Raw genomic sequence first — 19659 nt, forward strand, 5'->3', positions numbered from 1 at the left:
GATTTATTTGAGTACTTTTATGGTTTTGTTTTTGTTTTTGTTTTTTAGACAGAGTCTCCCTCTGTCACCCAGGCTGAAGTGCAGTGGGCGATCTTGGCTCACTGCAACCTCCGTCTACCGGGTTCAAGCGATTCTCCTGCCTCAGCCTCTAGAGTAGCTGAGATTATAGGCACACACCACCACGGTCGACTAATTTTTGTATTTTTACAGTGCTGAGATTAAAGGCGTGAGCCACTGCACCCAGCCTAATTATTTTATTTTATAGCATGCTTTTATTTCCAGGAAGAGTCCAAGCTTCTCTTTTCCCAAAAGTTCCAGCAATAGTCCTATGTTGTCAAGGTTTATGCTTGAACCAATCACCGCGCCCAGGAAAACAGAATGAGTCTAGAGAGGAATGGTAGGGAAGGAGTGACTGTCAGCCTCTTCCTAACCACGTGGACTAAGAATAAGGGAGGGTCTCCCGAAAGAAAATGGTAGTGCTGCTGGGTGCGGTGGCTCATGCCTGTAAACCCAGCACTTCAGAAGGCTGAGGCTGGCGGATCACGAGGTCAGGAGATCAAGACCAGCCTGACCAACATGGTGAAATCTCGTCTCTACTAAAAATTCAAAAAATAGCCGGGCTTGGTGGCAGGTGCCTGTAATCGCGGCTACTCAGAAGGCTGAGGCAGGAGAATCGCTTGAACCGGGGAGGCCGAGGTTGCAGTGAGCTGAGATTGCACCATCGCACTCCAGACTGGGTGACAGAGCGAGACTCTGTCAAAAAAGAGAAAGAAAGAAAAGAAAGAAAAGAAAAGAAAAGAAAGAAAGAAAAAATGGTGGTGCTGTTGCCAGAAATAAAGGATGGATACTGAACTGGCAAAAACAGCAGATGTCCACTATGATGGGAGAATCCCAAGATCCAAATCAACTCAGGGAAAAGGCACTGAGCAGTTACCACAGGCCTGACACTCTGCTACCCTTCTCCCCTGACAGATAGCTGGATTGTCTCAGTTAATTCTCTCAGCGATCCCATGAGGTATTGTTGTGAACTGATCTGAGCCAATCTGTCCCTTTGGTGGGTATCAACAGCATTTCCCCACCGCCTGGTAGAAGCTGGAGATGCAGGAGAATTCTGCTGCACATACAAATATCTACTACAGAAAATTAGCAAGCAGGTTCAAAACGGTTCATGCAGCCTTGATGAAGTCCCTGAACCCTAAAGGGAAAGGTCACCTGAGGCAGATGCAGCAATCCCCCAGACACAAACTTGCCACTCACATAAAAAGTATGAGTGTGGCCCGGCGCGGTGTAATCCCAGCACTTTGGAAGGCCGAGGCAGGTGGATCATGAGGTCAGGAATTCGAGACCAGCCTGACCAACATGGTGAAACCCCATCTCTACTAAAAATACAAAATTTAGGAGGGTGCAGGGGCCGGCACCTGTAATCCCAGCTACTCGGGAGGCTGAGGCAGAAGAATCGCTTGAACCAGGGAGGCGGAGGTTGCAGATCACACCACTGCACCCCAGCGTGGGCGACAGAACAAGACACCATCTCAAAAAAAACAAAAAAAAATTGTGAGTGTGGATGAGGGAACTGCGGCAGAGAGAGGGCAGGTGACCTCCTGATAAGAGAAAAAAACGCACTGGGACCACGGCAGGCAGTCTGGCTGCAGAGGTTATTCCTATAGTCCTGGCCCTGGGCTAGGGCTCACATAAGCGAGCTGAGATCTGGAAACCAGCAGCATCTAGTTGATGTTTGAAAACGAGATGGATGAAGTGACCCGAGGAGTAGTGATCACCGGCACTTTTGGGGCAAGCAGAGGAGACAACCCGGTATTATGTCCCCAGTAACTGACACACTGCAGGTACTCTAAGTATTCATTGAATGAATGTAAAAAGGAACAACCAGAACAGTACAGTAGTAGGCAAACCAGGGGAACCACTGTTTCAAAACTAAGGGAGAAAAAAGTGCAAAAGAGGGGAGTGGGCCAAATTCGGTGGCTCATGCCTGTAATCCTAGCAATTTGGGAGGCCTAGTGGGGAGGATGGCTTGAGCCCAGGAGTTTGGAACCAGCCTGGGCAACATAGTGAGACCCTGTCTCTATAGAAAATGTTAAAACTTAACCAGGTGTGGTGGTGCTCACCTATAGTCCCAGCTACTTGGGAGGCTGAGGCAGGAGGATCATCTGAGCCTGGGAGTTCGACGCTGCAGTGAGCCATGATCCCACCACTGCACACTACACTCTAGCCCGGGCAGCAGAGTGAGACTGTCTCAAAAAAAAAAGAGGGGGTGGTCAACATACCATATGCTGAAGAGAGGTCAAACTCAAACTCAAGTCTGAAAAGTGACTCTGGATTTGGGAAGGAGAAGTCATTGATGATGATCAGTTTCTTGGGGGTGTACTGGTAGATTTTTAACAACCAACTCTCCAAACACAAATGTATCCATGTATATACATAAGTGTATGACAAATTGTACTGGTATAAAGTACGGATAGCACAAAATTTACAAATAAAAAGGCCAGACGCGGTGGCTCACGCCTGTAATTCCAGCACTTTGGGAGGCCAAGAGGGGAGGATCACCTGAGGTCAGGAGTTCGAGACCAGGCTGGCCCACATGGTGAAATCCAGTCTCTACTAAAAATACAAAAAATAACCGGGCATCGTGGCACCTGCCTATAATCCCCGCTACTTGGGAGGCTGAGGCAGGAGAATCTCTTGAACTTGGGAGACAGAGGTTACAGTGAGCCGAGATCAGCGAGGTGCACTCCAGCCCTGGCGACAGACTAAGACCCTGCCTCAAAAACAAAAAGAAAAACAAAAAGCAAAAAAACCTGTTCCTATTGAAAGAGTATCACCCTAAGGGGAACCCTCCTGTACACAAGATTACATACAGATTTTTACTGATGTACAGTATCTCCTAACAAGAGGTGAACGTCAAAGTATCAAACGACAAAGAATAATGGGAGTCTATTTGCACAATCCCACCTCCTAAATTCCAGAAAGCAACAAACACTAAACCACAATTTTCAAGGCCAGATAAATTTTCGCGAGATCACATAATATAATACGGAGAATAATACATTTACTGCGTAATAATCACATTGACAAAATCTTAACAATCAACGTTACACAAACAAGAGAGAACGTCAAAAGAGAATAAAATAGGAGCTAACAATCAACGTTACACAAACCAGAGGGATCGTCAGGAAGAATCAGATAGGAGCAATCGGGGTGTTGCAAGTCCCGATTACGCAGAGACGTTAATCACGTTTCATGCATTCTCCAATCATCATGTTCTAATCTGCCCTCCAACGGAGGAACAGGTAAGGATTATCCCACCTGACGATATTTCTAGATAACCGACATTCCGCACTCAGTCAAAAAGATTCCGATCACAGCTAGGGTGAGTGCATGACGCGTTGGCATCAATAACCCTACTACTTAGCGTCCTTCCAGTTGCATTGCCATATTTGCTTGCACATTTTTAAAAGAACTTTTTTTCATTCGGCTGCCGAAAAGGAATAAATTATTTTTTCCCAGAATGCTCCGATCATTTACGTGCTGGACGTTGTAACTGTACGCACTTTCTATTTACATATCCCCGCCCACTCCCTTCCGCCAGACACCTACCGTAATAACCAAAATAGAAGCGATACCAAGTATCTTACGGTCTGCAGGACTAGAAAACAACGTGGCTTCTTTTTTTTTCTTCTGTAGTTTCGCCATCTCAATTGTGCCCTGAAAACTGTGTATGTCTTAATCTTACTACAAAACATATTTTATTATCAAGCACTAAATACAATGCGGATAATCCCAGACTCAAGACGTAATTATTCCAACACATATCCTCCAGCAGAAGCAGTTTCCGAGGGGAGGACCGAGGCCTATGCCTTCCTTCTTCCAGGAATACGAAGTGGCCCTTGCCCCTGTAGCCTTCGTCCTTAGGTTCCCGTCATGAAGGTGCTCAGAAAGGTTTCTTTTTCAGCCCAAAGACGGTGACGAATAAAGTCATTTCAGTAACAGCTGGAAGGGCACTACCGAGGCAAGTGGTAGATTCAGAAACCCTTTCAATATAAATACCCAAATCTCCAAACCAGAGACCCCACCCCTGAAAGTGTAGAGCAGGTGGCATGGGGTGGGGGATGAAACTTCAAAAGACTACAGGATATTAAGTGGATCTGGTATCTCACACATGGAGGAAAGGGCTGGGTGGGGGAAAAACCTTCAGGTTTAGGGTCAGCCTTCCTCCCTCATTCCCGAATATTGGATGCTACCACACCTGCAGAAGACAAAAATGTACCAATACGTAGTGCACTCCCAACGCTCGAATACGAAGAAGGACAGGGCCACGGATGCACTGCAGTGAGCCCCAATGGCTTGGGAAGGCACCAGAGTTAAGGAAAGTCTTTGGATCGACAGATAGTGAGGGGTCACAAAAGGCCAGTGGTGGGGTTGGCATCTGCATTCAGGTTCATTGCTTGCTCCCTCACCATATTGCCAGGGCTAGAGTCAGCATCCCTGACTTCTGAATTTTAGGACAGTCATGTGAGGAGAGACCAGAAGTGACTGCAGCAGAAGGGATCTCAGGCTACCCTACCCCGTATCTAGGGTCCAGCCTGGATCCTTCAGATGAGAGGTCAGAGTAGGCTCTCCTGCTATGCCACACAGGGGTGCTGAGAGCGACTTGATATGCGCTGGAATCAGCCTCCAGCGTCCTGGTCCTCCTGGTCCACAATTCTCTGACCCATGTGCCTCGCTTTCTTTGCCTCTTCTGAGTTCCCAGTGCTCGCTTCCGTTGTCTCTTCTGAGTTCCCAATGTGCTTTATATCTTTCGTTTTTTGCCGGAGTCTTGCTCTGTCGCCCAGGCTGCAGTGCAGTGGCACGATCTCAGCTCACTGCAACCTCTGCCTCCCGGGTTCAAGCAATTCTCCTTCCTCAGCCTCCTGAGTAGCTGCGATTACAGGAGTGCGCCGCCACACCCGACTAATTTTTGTATTTTTAGTAGAGACGGGGTTTCACTATGTTGGTCAGGCTGGTCTCGAACTCCTGACCTCAGGTGATCCACCTGCCTCGGTCTCCCAAAGTGCTGGCATTACAGGCGAGAGCCATCGCACCCTGCCTATGCTTTCTCTTTACACACTCCCATAGCACAGTGCTTATCACACTGAATTACAGATGTGTATCTACCTCCTCCTCATGGTTAAAAAAAATAGTGGGGTTTTTATTATTACTATTATTTTTGTAGACATGGGGTCTAACTATGTTGCCTCCTGCGCGGGCCTCCCACAGTGCTGAGATTACAGACGTCAGCCAACGTGCCTGGCCAAAAACTGTATTTTACTCTTATTTCGGAATTTTAAGTGCCTAGTAAACAGCAGGATTTAGCACATGGTTGAAGATCTTTGAACTGGAGAGACTGGCTACAGCAGACACTATTGTGTCAGGTGGCTGAAGGGAGTCCTGATAGAAATGGGTCGTGTGGGAAAGGTGGGCAGGCAGAAAGGATACAGATGAGGCTCTGGGTGCTGTTGAACATGGAGACTCCTGAGAGGAAACCGGCCAGCTCCACTGCAAAGAGGCCCAGGGTGACAGAAAGCGCGGCCACCAGCCTGCAGAGAGAAAGTGGACTGGCCCAGGCCTTTGGACTTCTTCTAAGACCCCTCCACTCCCACCACCTCTTCGTTCTGGCCACCCCGTCCCAAGACCTCACTGAATGTCCTGCTTGTCATACTCCTCGGGGGTGAACCTGAGAGGCAGGCAGGCCTGAATGTTGCTGTCCTGGGAGCAGGGCAGAGAGGAAGAGAAGTGAACAAGGGGCAGGCTGCTGGGCAGGCCTGGGGGCGGCGGGACACGAGAAAACACAAGTGGGTAAGACACTGGGAGAGGGGCAGGGTAGGGCGGGGACGACTCCGAGATGGGAATAGGGGCGGACGGAGGGCAGCCGTGGGTCTTACCCGGGACCAGAATAAGGTGATGACGACCACCAGATGCGCCAGGAGCGTCAGGAAGCGAGAGGGCACAAGCCCTGAGACCCGGCCCATGGCCCTTGGGAACAAGAGCGGCGGTCTCTGAGGCTAGGAGTTTAGAGACTGTGACTCCTGAAGTCCACCAGCAAGCGGACAAATCTAGACAAACTCCTCCTTTCCGCCAGCTCAGGCACCGCCCAGTTGCCTTGGTAACCGCGTACGTGGGCGTGGCGCCGCGTTCTCGGAAAACCTCGCGAGGGCAGTACATTCTCCATCTGCTGTGGGTCTTTCAGGGCTAACTCAGGTCAGGGTTACCCAAAGGCGCTTCTAACCCAACGGCTGGGTACCCGTGCGCAGCCAGGCCCTTTGTTTCTCAGAGGGTGCGGGGTGGCACAGCCCCGCAGCGCTCGATCTGCCCACGCAGAGCCGACGAACGGAAACTCACCCTGGCCTAGCCTGGGGACACCTCTGCTTCCGCGGTTGCCCACACCGGGAGCGGCCCCCAGCCCCAGCTACGCTGCCCAGTTGTGGATCACTTGAGATCACTCCCACCGCCACGCCGGGCTGAGGTCCCCGCCCTGCCGAAGACTCACACCCGCTCCCCTTCCCCTTCTCCTCATGCCTTTAACTTCCCACCAAGCGGGGCCTGAGAAACAAGGGACCCGAACGTGGAGAGGCCGGTGTTCCTGGACTGCTCTGCAGTTACAGATTGTCACAGAGCCCCTGGTTGTCTGAGGACTCTAGGCCTGAACCTTCCTTGAGGAAGACTGATTTCTCTCAGACTACTTTGCTCAGTTTGGAGAGGGATTTGCAGAGTGCGAAAAGTGATCAGCGTCCTTAAACTAGCGTGGGAATAAGAGCAAAGCAAGGTGATTGGAAAGGTGGGAGTGGACGAAGGGAATGATACAGTCCCTGCGTCTCTGGGAGGCTTGGAGCCTACGGGAAGGGAAACTCAACTTAGATTTCTTTATCTCTTGGAGGTGCTGGGCCTCCGACATTGCAGAGCTACAGTCCAAGAAGCTCTTATCACCGGCGACGTCATGACTTTTGGGCCTCAGCGCAGGTCCCTGCAGATCTGAAAGTTCTTCTCTAATTGCTCAGTCAAGTCCCATCCACAAGGAAACTCCCGGCCCATTTCCCAGGAGAACAATCTCTTCCTCCTTCCCACTCCCCATCTCAGTGCCTTTAGCCAGACTAAAGTACAAGCCCAAGAGGCATTTCTCATTCCTTCAACAAATATTTTTATATATTTATTTATTACCTAGTAAGGGTATTCTAGTCAGGGAGATCAACAACAGATATACAAACAAATAAATCCGTAAGATAATAGGTGCTACAAACAGGGATACGCGGGCCGGGCACAGTGGCCTGTAATCCCAGCGCTTTGGGAGGCCCAGGAGGGCGGATCATCTGAGGTCAGGAGTTCGAGACAAGCCTGACCAACATGCTGAAACCCCATCTCCACTAAAAATACAAAATTAGCCGGATGTGGTGGTGCGTGCCTGTAATCCCAGCTACTCGAGAGGCTAAGGCAGTGGAATCGCTTGAACCCGGGAGATGGAGGTTGCAGTGAGCCGAGATCGTGTCATGGCACTCCAGCCTCTGCAACAAGAGCGCAACTGTCTCAAAAAAAAAAAAAAAGGAAACGCTAGAATTATAGTTCTATAAAAATAGGACATTTATAATTCTATAAAAATAGGGCATTTATTCTTAAACTTTATTTTAGAAACTTTGGCCAAAAATTGACCGGGAGCAGTGATTCGCACATGTAATCCCCGCACTTTGGGAGACTGAGGCAGGGAGATCACCTGAGGTCAGGAGTTTCAGACCACCCTGGCCAACATGGTGAAACCCCATCTCTACTGAAAAAAAAAAAAAAAAAAGCCAGTTGTGGTGGCACCGGCCTGTAATCCCAGCTATTCAGGAGGCTGAGGGAAGAGAATTGCTTGAACCCGGGAGGCAGAGGTTGCATTGAGCCAAGATCGTGTCACTGCACTCTCGCCTGGGAAACAGAGCAAGACTTCGTCTCAAAAATAAAGGAAGAAAAAGAAAATGCACTCTGGGACCAGAAGCGAAAGCTCATGCCTGTAATCCCAGCACTTTGGGAGGCCAAGGCAGAAGTATTCCTTGAACCCAAGCATTTGAAGCCAGTCTGAGCAACACAGTGAGACACCTCTCTCTAATAAAACAATAATAAAGGCCTGGAGTGGTGGCTCACGCCTGTAATCCCAGCACTTTGGGAGGCACAGGTGGGCAGATCACCTGAGGTCAGGAGTTTGAGACCAGCGTGACCAACATGGTGAAACCCCGTCTCTATTAGAAATACAAAAAAAAATTAACCGGGCGTGGTGGCACGTGTCTGTATTCCCAGCTACTCGGGAGGCTGAGGCAGGAGAATCATCTGAACCCAGGAGGCGGATGTTGCAATGAGCCGAGATCTTGCCACTGCACTCCACCCTGGACGACAGAGCAAGACTACATCTCAAAAAATATGTATATATATGTATTTATATATAGTATATATAATTATATATATTTAATTATATATAATATATATTGTATATTTATATATTTAAATACACACACACATACATTCAGATATATCTTTTTAACGAAGCTTTAGGCCGGGCGCAGTGACTCATGCCTGTAATCCCAGCACTTTGGGAAGCTGAGGCGGGTGGATCACCTGAGGTCAGGAGTTCAAGACCAACCTGGCCAACATGGAGAAACCCCATCTCTACTAAAAATACAAAACTTAGCCGGGCGTGGTGGGACGCACCTGTAGTCCCAGCTACTTGGGAGGCTGAGGCAAGGGAATCTCTTGAACCCACGAGGTGGAGGTTGCAGTGAGCTGAGATCGCACCACTGTACTCCACCCTGGGTGACAGAGTGAGATTCTGTCTTTAAAAAAATAAGTTTTAATCAATAAACATTAATATTTTCTGAGTCTTATATAGTATTATCATTAAGACATGAAATTGAGGGAAAAAAGGAATGATTTATAGGATTGAGAGTCCCTAAAGTGTTGAACTCTTATGTATTGAAACTATGTGATGACATTTTCATATAAACCATCTCTTTAAAAGACAGCACAGCCTTTTCTTCATATTGGAGATAATGTAATCACCAAAACTTGCTTTTATCCCCATGAAATAAAATATTGTGATTTTTCTAGACTTTACTGAGGATTTATTATTATTATGTTTTTTTTTGAAAAGAGGTTCAACAAAGTGTCTCTCTGTCTCAATTTTTTTAGACAGGGTCTCACTCTGTCATTCAGGCTGGAGTGCAGTGGTATGATCATGACTACAGTGATCCTCAACCTCCCGGGCTCAGGTGATCCTCCTGTCTCAGCCTCCGGAGTAGCTGGGACTACAGACGCGTGCCTCCATGCCCAGCTAAGTTTTGTATTTTTAGTAGAGACTGGGTTTCACCATGTTGGCCAGGATGGTCTCCATCTCTTGGCCTCGTGATCTGCCCACCTCAGTCTCCCAGCACCCAAAGTGCTGGGATTACAGGCGTGAGCCACCGTGCCCGGCCTTTTTTTTTGAAACGGAGTTTTTACCTTTGTCGCCCAGGCTGGAATGCAATGGCATGATCTCGGCTCACTGCAGTTTCCGCCTTGCGGGTTGGGGTGATGCTTCTGACTCAGCCTCCTATAGTAGCTGGGGTTACAGGTGCCCACAACCATGCCCAGCTAATTTTTGTATTTTTGGTAGAGACGGGGTTTCACCATGTTGGCCAGGCTGTTCTCAAACTTCTGACTTCTGACTTCAGGTGATCCAACCTCCTTGGCCTCCCAAAGTGCTGGGATTACAGGCGTGAGCCACCATGCCCGGCCGGTTCTTTTCTTAACTGTTGGACTCAGTCAAAGTTCTGAAGATAGTTTCAAACCTCCCTGCTCTCAGGATAGACAAGGAAACCTATCAAGTTTTCTCCTTTGAAATGACCCCCATTGCATTTGATTCCTAAAACGAGTAATAGTAATGACACCTAATTTACAATGAGAGATGAGCTTTCTGTATTCTCCAATGCAGAAATTACAGCATAGCAAGCATTCAAACGTTCTTAGGAGACAGGATAAAAAGACTGAAGTTTCAGCCTAGGCAACATGGCGAAACCCCATTTCTACAAAAAAGTACAAAAAATTAGCCAAACATAGTGGTGCACAACTGTAGTTTCAGCTGCTTGGGAGGCTGAGGTGGGAGGATCACCTGAACCCAGGAAGTGAGGCTGCAGTGAGCCGTGATCACACCACTGCACTACAGCCTGAGCAACAGAAGTGAGACCTGTCTCAAAAAAAAAAAAAAAAAAAAAAAAGACTGAAGAACTCTTCATGCTTTTCTTCCCTGTCTGTAACTTACACGCATTTTTGACCCAGACCTTCAGAGGTGAGCTCCCTTAGTGAGGGATTCATCAAATATAAGTGTTCACAGATTAAACAAGTTATTGGCCAGGCGCGGTGGCTCACGCCTGTAATCCCAGCACTATGGGAGGTCGAGCTGGGGGATCACCTGACATCTGGAGTTCGAGACCAGCCTGACCAAAATGGAGAAACCCCGTCTCTACTAAAAATTAGCCGGGCGTGGTGGTGCATACCTGTAATCCCAGCTACTCGCGAGACTGAGGCAGGAGAATCCCTTGAACCCGGGAGGCGGAGGTTGCGGTGAGCCGAGATTGCGCCATTGCACCCCAGCCTGGGAAACAAGAGCGAAATTCCGTCTCAAAAAGAAAAGAAAAGAAAAGAAATACTGATGTTTGTGGTGGTCAAAATTAGAATAGAGATTGCCTCTGGGAAGGGAGGAGTGGGGATCCGTAGAGAAGGGACGTGTAAGAACCATGAGCGAGGGAAATGTCCTATATGTTTTTAAAGAGTTGTGATTTGTGCAGGTGTTGTATTTGTCAAAACTCATAAAATTATAGAAAATATTTATGTGCCCTCAAACAGCTGAAATACCGATATTTTTCAAAAGTTTTACATATCGATGCCAGAGCTCTTCCCTGGACCGTTTAAATCAGAACCTCCGAAACCGGGTGTTGTGCGTGGGTACATTCAAAGGCTCCGCAGGCGATTGTAGAAGTGCAGCCAGGGAGGAGACGCGCTGCTGGGGGAGCAAGTCTCTCACCCCTTCAGGTGCCCTAGGCTCTGGCACTGCTCCATCACTTTCCTTCTGGTTCAAATCCTTCCATCGGTTTCTAGGCAGGTCGGTCCGGGCTGGGCTGTAAGTAGCTCCGGATTCTCTATCTGGGCGTTGGCAGGACGCCGGGGGGCCAGGAGGGACAGACCGCTGAGCCTGGATTCCATAGTCACTGCCCTGGGGTGCCACCCGCCCGGCTTGCCCTACAGGGCCGCTCGGCGAGCGCAGATACGATCCTGCAACTGTTCTGAGGGACAGGAATGCCCTAGGTGCCCATCCATGCCTCGATACATGACCCCGGCCTCCTGGGGGCACAGTGGTCATGGGGAGAACAGAGCTGCCGCAAGGCCGGCCGACCTCGTGGCGCAACGGTAGCGCGTCTGACTCCAGATCAGAAGGTTGCGTGTTCAAATCACGTCGGGGTCAGCGAATGCTTTTCTTCTAATTTTATTAACTCCCCTTAATTTAAACTACGGTCGAGCTTCAGCGTTCAGGTCATTGAAGAATCAATATCCTCTTGGGTCCTGAACGGAAGGGGTTTCTGGCACGAAGTTCAGAGGCCGCCCCGTTTGGGCAGCCCAACCTTCTCGCGGGCGTTTTTGCGATGGATCCGGGTACGGTAATTCTGGGCGGATAACGCGGCTCCTCAGGACAGGAGCAGTTCTAGACCTCTCAGCAGAGGGAGGAGGTTCGGACGATCACGCATGGGAGAAGTCGGTCTTCGGTCTGAGAGGCCCCTTTCCAGTGCTGAGCTGGTTCCTTCAAAATATGCAGCCTTCACGACAGAGGCGAACCCCACTTGCGGGAAGTTCAGGTCCCAGAGATGAGAGATGCGGAGGGCTGTCCGTAAACTAAAATCAGGCTGAAGACGAGGTGGCCGAGTGGTTAAGGCGATGGACTGCTAATCCATTGTGCTCTGCACGCGTGGGTTCGAATCCCATCCTCGTCGGCTACGGAAGCCCTGTGGTCCGAGCTCAAGTTTTGTAACGTCAAAACTAGGATTTTTCTTGTTACCCCGAGTCACTCCGTTCAGTTTTCGTGTCTTTCCCAGCTGCATCCATCCTTTCCGCATTTTCCAATGCGGCCGACTTTTTCTGACATTTTTGTATTCATGCTCTGCAATTGAGCTGACCCGGCCAAGGAAATAAGATCCCAGACGCCCTTCCGGCGGCGCCGTGGCTTAGTTGGTTAAAGCGCCTGTCTAGTAAACAGGAGATCCTGGGTTCGAATCCCAGCGGTGCCTCAGTGTTTCCCCACGCTTTTGCCAACATTAAACATTGCGAGGAGAGTTGCAGAGCCTCAGAACTTCCAGCCTATGTGGTTTACTCACATGACCATCTGTCTTCTCTCGGTGCATCTGCGACACGCTGTTGGGATTTTTGCTTTTCGTGCACATTGCACTTGCGCCTCGACCTGCAACTATCCAAGTCGCATCATCTGTACTTGCCAGTACTGTGACTTGTCTGTTACTCGTCTAGGTGCTCAGTTTTTGTATTCTGTTTTCATTTCTGATAAAGAAGTCCTACAAGTAAAGTTTATTACGAGAGGACTGAACAATATTATAACTAAATAATGTTAGTTCAAGCCTTTCTAGCAGCTGGCCGGTTAGCTCAGTTGGTTAGAGCGTGGTGCTAATAACGCCAAGGTCGCGGGTTCGATCCCCGTACGGGCCACATCCGAAACTTTTCAAAAGCAGTATTCCGTGGTCTGTTTTAGAGCCAAATAACATCACTGGTGAAAACCAGCGAAACATTTCCAATCCCCGAAGAGGATGCGTTTTGGAGCACATTCTAAAGTGGGCGTGTCTTGAGAGGAAGGGGTTGAGAGAAACCAGGGTTGTTTCACGATCTTTGCTTCTACATCTTAATGGCCATAATATATGGCTCCTGAACTTACTGTGTGAATTGTAAACAAAAGGATTTGGGACTAATTTGTCTGAAACCATGTGACACAGATCTACAGAGTGTGGGAAATGGTCAGGAATGGAGCTGACAAGTGTTCCCAGTCTTCCTCCAGAGGTAAGATGTCCGTCCAATCCACCCAGCTCCTGCCTATTCATCAGGATCTGAGAAGACAATTTCTTCCCCTTCTCTTCTAGAGCACCTTTTTTTTTTTTTACGTTTCTGTGGTTACTGGATCTCTGGGCCCCTGTGAGTGATGATCTGTGTCCTCACATTTCCCTTCAGATCAGATGCTTGAGAGCAGGAACCATATCCTTCCCCACAGAGCCTGAGACACCCCCACCCCCACCCCACTTCCAGCACCAGCCCCAAGGGAGCTGTGTGAACAACACCAACCCTCATTCCCATTGCTTTGGCTTATTAATCACTGTAACCCCACACAGACTCAGCCTCAGCCTTCGCAGCAGCAGCACTTTAATTCCACAAAATCTCAGAAAGCCAAAACTGATGAGAACACTCCACAACAGGTGGGCTTCAAAACCAGCAACATTCTACCTGAACCCTGAGACCAGTGAGATGCCTCCCACCTCACCCCCCTCCGCCGTGCAACCCATTCCTCCTAGCTCCATCCCGGTTCTGGCTGGGGAAGTGGTATGGTAGAGGGCCAGCGGGCAGAAGCAGAAGGCTATCCATCCGCAGGGGTGCATCCTTGCCTGCGGTGTGTTTGGCCAAGGACGGCTCAAGCTCCCACAGCCCCTGGCACCTGAGATGTGGCCACTGAAGTCAGGATAGCCACAGTGGGGGCTGGGGCTTCCTCTGTCCCTTTCTTCTGATTACATGTGGGAGTCACGTCCTCACCTTGAAGCAGACCTAAAGCCCTGTGTTCCCAGGGCTGGTGCTCTAGCTAGGGAGGAGAGTTGGGAAGAACAGGGTAGCTACAGATGGCCAACTGTATAAAAGCAGAGTAACATCCCTTCCCACCAGGAAAGCCGTTACAACTTCCCCATATACACCAGCCTAAGGCCCAGCGAGTGGGCGCGGGCCAGCTGAACGTATCTGGAAGAGCCTCCAACACACAGGCCTCCCCTCAGTGGGCACTTCCCACCAGGACTCCCTGAAGAGTCCTTAGGATCCTGCTGGGCCCTGCCCTGGCCAGGCCCGGCCTCTCCTGTCCTCCTGGTCACTTGCACAGGGCCTCCAACACCTCCAGAGTACGTCGGATATCCCGGACTTGGCGAGCCAGCCCCTGAACCGGCTGCAGAGCCCGCTCCAGCTCCTCGCAGCGCGCCAGCAGGGTGTACATGCCCTTGATGCTCATGTCCACGGCTTCACCTAAGGAGTCCACAGCGTCGCGGTAGGTCTGGATGCAGCCCACGCTCAGCGCCGTCAGCTCCTGCACCGCGCCACCTAGACCGCGAAGCAGACGGTCCACCCGGCCTCCCAGCTCCCGACTCAACCGCTCCAGATCCCGCAGCACCTCAGGGTCGATGGGGGGAATGGCTGGTGTGGGTGTGGGTGCAGGCGCTGGGCAGGGCCGCGCAGGGGCAGAAGGCGGGGGTGGAGGAGCGCCGCTCAGACGGATCTTGAGTTGCAGGTTGTTGGCGACAAAGTGGGTGAGGTCGCCGTGGCGGCTCACTGTGCCCTCGAGCTCCAGGGGACTGGAGATGGTGGCGCGGCGTCCACCGCCCGCGCCGGACTCGGCACTCCCTGAGGACCCGGCGCCACCGCACGCCTCGCTCAGCCCGTCCAGGCTGCGGCTGTCCTGAAGGCGGCTGGAGAACGAGCGGCCGGCTCTGCCAACCGCGGCCGCCTCCTCGTCGTTGTCTTCCTCCTCCTGCTGCTCAACATCCATACCGCCGCCTGGTCCCCCTCGACGGCAGTCCCTCCCGGAGGCGGGCTTGCCCTCGGGCGGCGCCGGGTCCTTGTGCCGGAAGGACAGGGACGGTTCGTGCTCTGCACCCGGCGCCCCACTGAGGCTCCCGGCCCCAGACGGCGTCCCTTGAGGGCCAGGCTCTTTCTCGAGAGCCTCCCGTTCCGGTCGGTGGACGACGCCGCAGCTTGACGTCTTCGGGGACGTCCTGGGGTGGCGGTTCGCGCCCCCAACGTTCTCGGCCTCTTCCTCCCCGGACACCCGGAGGCCTGAGGGCGGCTCAGAGGACATTCGGCCCGGTCCGCCGCCGAAGATTGCGGCCTGCTGTTCCGCTACAGCCAGAAGGTCCGTCTCGGGCCCGGGCCGCCCCCGAGACGACTCCATACTGCAGGTGGGGGCCGCAACGGAGGAATTGGTTCGCCCCGGCTCCGGAGGCGGTGGCTGCGCCTTTAAGGGGCGTTGGTAGAGGCGCGCCGATTGGCAGCGGCTGACAATGGTAAGGACAGGAAAAGCATTTTGATTGGTCGCGGCGACCAGGAAGTCCCGGAAGAAGAGCTGTTACTGCACAGCGGAACACACGTGAACGCCGGCTGGGTGGAGAGAAGGAGGTGACAGCTGCTCCCGTCGCCCCGCCCTTTCTGAAAGCTGATGGGGCAGATCTTAAAGACCAAGGTCCTCAAATTTCTGAGTCCCGCGGGGTGGGGCTTAGATTTTTTCTGCCTGCAATTGAACACCCCCACAGTGATTGCTTAGCAAAAACACCAAGTGGGGAGCCCACTTGGGGTTCCTAGAGAGGTTCTTAGGATGGAAATGACATATCCTGCTTGGACCATCGGGGTTGAACCTACTTGACTAAGAAGGAGGAAACCAGAAGTCCAGCATGAGCTTGAATGGTTTGCTCTATCTTTCTTGGTTAACAGACCTAACCATTGAACTGCTCAGAGCGACCCATTGTGGTCAAGGCAGCGGCCTCTGGGCTTTCCTATGCTTTTGCCACTCTTATTCTGTGTCTCTTGCCCCTTTCACATTGAGGGGTCTCGCCCCTTAGAGGATGGCGTGTGATTTTGCCACGAGGTAAAATATTCAACAAATGAAATTATCACAAATTTTGATATGTGCTATACAGGAAATAAAGTGTTATGATTGAGAATATAACTGAGTAGGCACTAGTTTAGATAAGGGGTCAGGAAAAGACCTCTTCGGTAGGACTTTTAACTAAAAAGAACCAAAAGACCCAGCCACCTTCCAGGCAGAGGGAAGAAAACTTGAGCTACCTCTCAGAGACAAAGAAGTCTTGATGTATTCAAGAAAGTGAGGTGAGAGGGCAGGAGACATTGGGACTAAAACAAAATCCGCAAGGTAAGGGGAAGGATTTCGAGCTAAGGAGCTGAACAGGCAGCAGGGGCCACGTCATGCAGGGGGCCTCGTAGTTCCTGTTGGGGAATGGAGATTTCCTCTAAATGCAATGGTGCAGCCGACATTGGAAAGGTTGTAAATTGCAACACATAGCCAAAGCCCAGAGACATCAGTATTTTTATTTATTTATTTATTTGTTTGTTTGTTTGTTTGTTTAGAGACGGAGTCTCACTCTGTCACCCAGGCTGCAGTGCAGTGGCGCGATCTCGGCTCACTGCAACCTCCGCCTCCTGGGTGGTTGTACCTCAGCCTACCAGGTAGCTGGGATTGCAAGCGCCCACCACCACGCCCAACTAATTTTTGTATTCTTAGTAGAGACGGAGTTTCACCATGTTGGCCAGGCTGGTCTTAAACTCCTGACCTCAAGTGATCCACCCGCCTCGGCCTCCCAAAGCGCTAGGATGACAGGCGTAAGCCACCGTACCCGACCAGACATCCGTATTTAATAAAAACAGTTTGCTAACTCTCCTTAGCTGACAAAGGATGTGGTTGTTTATTCCATTTGGATGGAGAGATGTCTTGAGGCAGTGTCATGCCAACATTCAGAAGTGCAACTCCCCAGAACTTCCCAGCACTACTATCCCCAGGTGCCTGCCAGGGTCCTAGCCAGTCAACCCTAATGATAGTAGCTCACAGTTTCACTACGCCTGAGGAGTCCACAATTGTCAGCTGTCTGTATCTTATAGTCACCTGCAGCTTGACAAAACCCGTCATTCCTTTGCTCTAAAAAAAAAAAAAAAAACCTGAAAAGCTCATACATTGGGCTGGGTAGGTAGATATTCTTTAGAAGATGGGAGGCCTTCCCTTGAGAATGGGAAGCTGAGCACAGGAAGAGAGTGATGTGATGGGATTCATGTTTAGGGATTATAGGCTGTTGTAGAAAATGTTTGCAAGGGAAACGGTAGACCAGTGAGGAGGTGGTTCCAAGTACCAGGTGATAGTAGCTCAGTCTAGCAGGATGTGGATGGATGCATTCTAGATGTATCTTGAAGTTGTTTCTTGTTTTTTATTTTTGCGACGCAGTCTTGTTCTCTTGTCCAGGCTGGAGTGCAGTGGCACAATCTTGGCTCACTGCAACCTCCACCTCCCAGGTTCAAGCATTCTCCTGCCTCAGCCTCCTGAGTAGCTGGGATTATAGGCGCGTGCCACCATGCCCAGCTAATTTTGTATTTTTAGTAGAGACCGGGTTTCACCATGTTGATCAGGCTGGTCTTGAACTCCTGACCTCATGATCCGCCCGCCTCAGCCTCCCAAAGTGCTAGGATTACAGGCGTGAGCCTGTATCTTGCAGTTTTTAGCGGACAAATGGGCTACCCACCCTCTGTCTGTGTAGGGGAAGCTCCTCACTCCCCAACTCTCCATTCCCTGACTTCTTGGTGCAATGACAGCCAGGGACAGGCACGTGACCCAAACCTGGCCAATTAGAGTACTTCATCCTTCTGACTGCAGATTGGCTCAGGGAAGAGCGCATGACCCAAGGTATGACCAGTAAAAATCCTCCACAGTGTTGTTTGTTTGTTTCTAGCTTTGTGGACAGTGTGAGACGCCTTTTTGTTCTCTTGAGAACTCAAGCTGGGTATCAGCTTTTCCATCTTTCATGTCCAGGAGATAACTGTCTGTAGAAGGAAAGAATGAGGTTGATAAGGAAGAGAACCAGAGACGAAAGATGAAGAGGTATGAATTCTGAATCCTGTGCCAGCCTGAAGATAGCCCCACCTTTATCCTTCCTGTGATTTGGTTCCTTGCCCCAACCCTATCGCACCACCTCCCCGGCAAAACCTTGTTTCTTCCTACGGTGACTTCTGTCTCAGTAAATGGCAACTCCATCTTCCCAGTGACTAAGACCAAAAACCCTGGAGTTGTACTTGACTCCTCTTTTTGTCATAATCTATGGCCAATCCTTTACGAAATCTTGTTGGTTCTGCTCGAAAATACATCCAGAATCTGACCACTTCTCATCCTTACCATTGTTTCTGCCCTGGTCCAAACCACCATCATTTTTGGCCTGGATAAATGAAGTTGCTTCCCAAATGGCCTCACTTCTTCTACCCTCACCTCTCTACAGTCTATTCTCAATAGAGAACCAGAATGATCCTTTAAAAATGTAAATTAGGCCGGGCGCGGTGGCTCAAGCCTGTAATCCCAGCACTTTGGGAGGTCGAGACGGGCGGATCACGAGGTCAGGAGATCGAGACCATCCTGGCTAACACGGTGAAACCCCGTCTCTACTAAAAATACAAAAATATTAGCCGGGTGTGGTGGCGGGCGCCTGTAATCCCAACTACTCTGAAGGCCGAGGCAGGAGAATCACTTGAACCCGGGAGGCGGAGGTTGCAGTGAGCCAAGATTGTGCCACTGCACTCCAACCTGGCAACAGAACGAGACTCCATCTTAAAAAAGAAAAAGAAAAAATTAGCCAGACATGGTGTTGCGCACCTGGAGTCCCAGCTGCTATGGAGGCGGAGGTGGGAGGATTGCTTGAACCCAGAAGGTTGAATCTGTAGTGAGCTATCATTGGACTATTGCACTCCAATCTGGGCAACAGGGTGAGACCCTATTTCAAAAAAGGAATTAACTGATTAGGCTAAAAGAGTTATGCTCCTTCTGGAGCTAGGGATGGGTCAGCTCCTTCCAAATTCAAACAGTTGCAACATAATGGGGAAGGCAGGAGGGGCTGTCAGGAGGCTACCACAGTGTCCACTACAGTAGGGTTCAGTGAAGTATGGCCCAAGGGCCAAATCCAGCTCAACACCTGTTGTTATACGGCCGTGAGCTAAGAAAGTTTTTATGTTTTTATTTGGTTGTTTGAGACCGAGTTTCAAGTTTCGCTCTTGTTGCCCAGGCTGGAATGAAGTGGCACAATCTCAGCTTACTACAACCTCTACCTCCTGGGTTCAAACAATGCTCCTGCCTCAGCCTCCCAAGTAGCTGGAATTACAGGCATGTGCCACTAAGCCTGACTAATTTTGTATTTTTAGTGGAGATGGGAGTTTCACCATATTGGTCAGGCTGATCTTGAACTCCTGATATCAGGTGATCCGTCTGCCTCAGGCTCCCAAAGTGCTGGGATTACAGGCATGAGCTACCCTGCCCGGCTGTTTTAATATTTTTAAATGGTTGAAAGTAATCTAAAGAATATGAAAGTTGGCTGTGCACGGTGGCTCACGCCTGTAATCCCAGCACTTAGGGAAACCTGGGTGGTCGGATCACTTGAGGCCAATAGTTTGAGATCAGCCTGGTCAACATGGCAAAAACCCTGCCTCTACAAAAAGTACAAAAATTAGCCAGGAATCCGGGCGTGGTGGCTCACACTTGGAATCTCAGCACTTTGGGAGGACGAGGCGGGCGGATCACCTGAGGTTAAGAGTGCCAGATCGGCCCGGCGC

At 50.3% G+C, this 19659-nt stretch overlaps 2 protein-coding genes and 4 non-coding genes across 9 annotated transcripts; 4 read left to right on the forward strand and 2 right to left on the reverse strand.

Annotated features, from left to right (window-relative positions):
* Window positions 1-3423: 3423 nt before the first annotated feature.
* TMEM107 (transmembrane protein 107) lies at window positions 3424-6135 on the reverse strand. Of its 4 annotated transcripts, none has more exons than XM_011958591.1 (5): window positions 5937-6088; window positions 5693-5760; window positions 5491-5591; window positions 4283-4358; window positions 3424-4016 (listed from the first exon to the last, which is right to left on the reverse strand). In XM_011958591.1, exons 1-5 carry the CDS (start codon window positions 6021-6023, stop codon window positions 3947-3949), a joined length of 402 nt encoding a protein of 133 aa, XP_011813981.1. In that variant the 5' UTR covers window positions 6024-6088; the 3' UTR covers window positions 3424-3946. The 4 variants fall into 4 exon arrangements, with proteins under 4 accessions (XP_011813981.1, XP_011813977.1, XP_011813978.1 ...); XM_011958587.1 differs by having other exon boundaries at window positions 3477-4016; window positions 4262-4358; window positions 5491-5609; window positions 5937-6135; XM_011958588.1 differs by having other exon boundaries at window positions 3477-4016; window positions 4262-4358; window positions 5937-6119.
* Window positions 6136-11440: 5305 nt separating this feature from the next.
* TRNAW-CCA lies at window positions 11441-11512 on the forward strand. Its single transcript has one exon. It is a non-coding gene; the product is annotated as a tRNA-Trp (tRNA).
* A 441-nt stretch (window positions 11513-11953) lies between these two features.
* On the forward strand, window positions 11954-12035 carry TRNAS-GCU. Its single transcript has one exon. It is a non-coding gene; the product is annotated as a tRNA-Ser (tRNA).
* Window positions 12036-12255: 220 nt separating this feature from the next.
* Window positions 12256-12329, forward strand: TRNAT-AGU. The gene has a single exon. It is a non-coding gene; the product is annotated as a tRNA-Thr (tRNA).
* Window positions 12330-12685: 356 nt separating this feature from the next.
* Window positions 12686-12759, forward strand: TRNAI-AAU. Its single transcript has one exon. It is a non-coding gene; the product is annotated as a tRNA-Ile (tRNA).
* A 673-nt stretch (window positions 12760-13432) lies between these two features.
* Window positions 13433-15341, reverse strand: LOC105523644 (chromosome unknown open reading frame, human C17orf59). Its single transcript, XM_011958592.1, has one exon. It carries the CDS (start codon window positions 15239-15241, stop codon window positions 14168-14170), a length of 1074 nt encoding a protein of 357 aa, XP_011813982.1. The 5' UTR covers window positions 15242-15341; the 3' UTR covers window positions 13433-14167.
* Window positions 15342-19659: the final 4318 nt, after the last annotated feature.

The sequence above is a fragment of the Colobus angolensis genome, unplaced genomic scaffold, assembly GCF_000951035.1.
Source record: "Colobus angolensis palliatus isolate OR3802 unplaced genomic scaffold, Cang.pa_1.0 Scaffold47, whole genome shotgun sequence".
NCBI lineage: Eukaryota > Metazoa > Chordata > Mammalia > Primates > Cercopithecidae > Colobus > Colobus angolensis.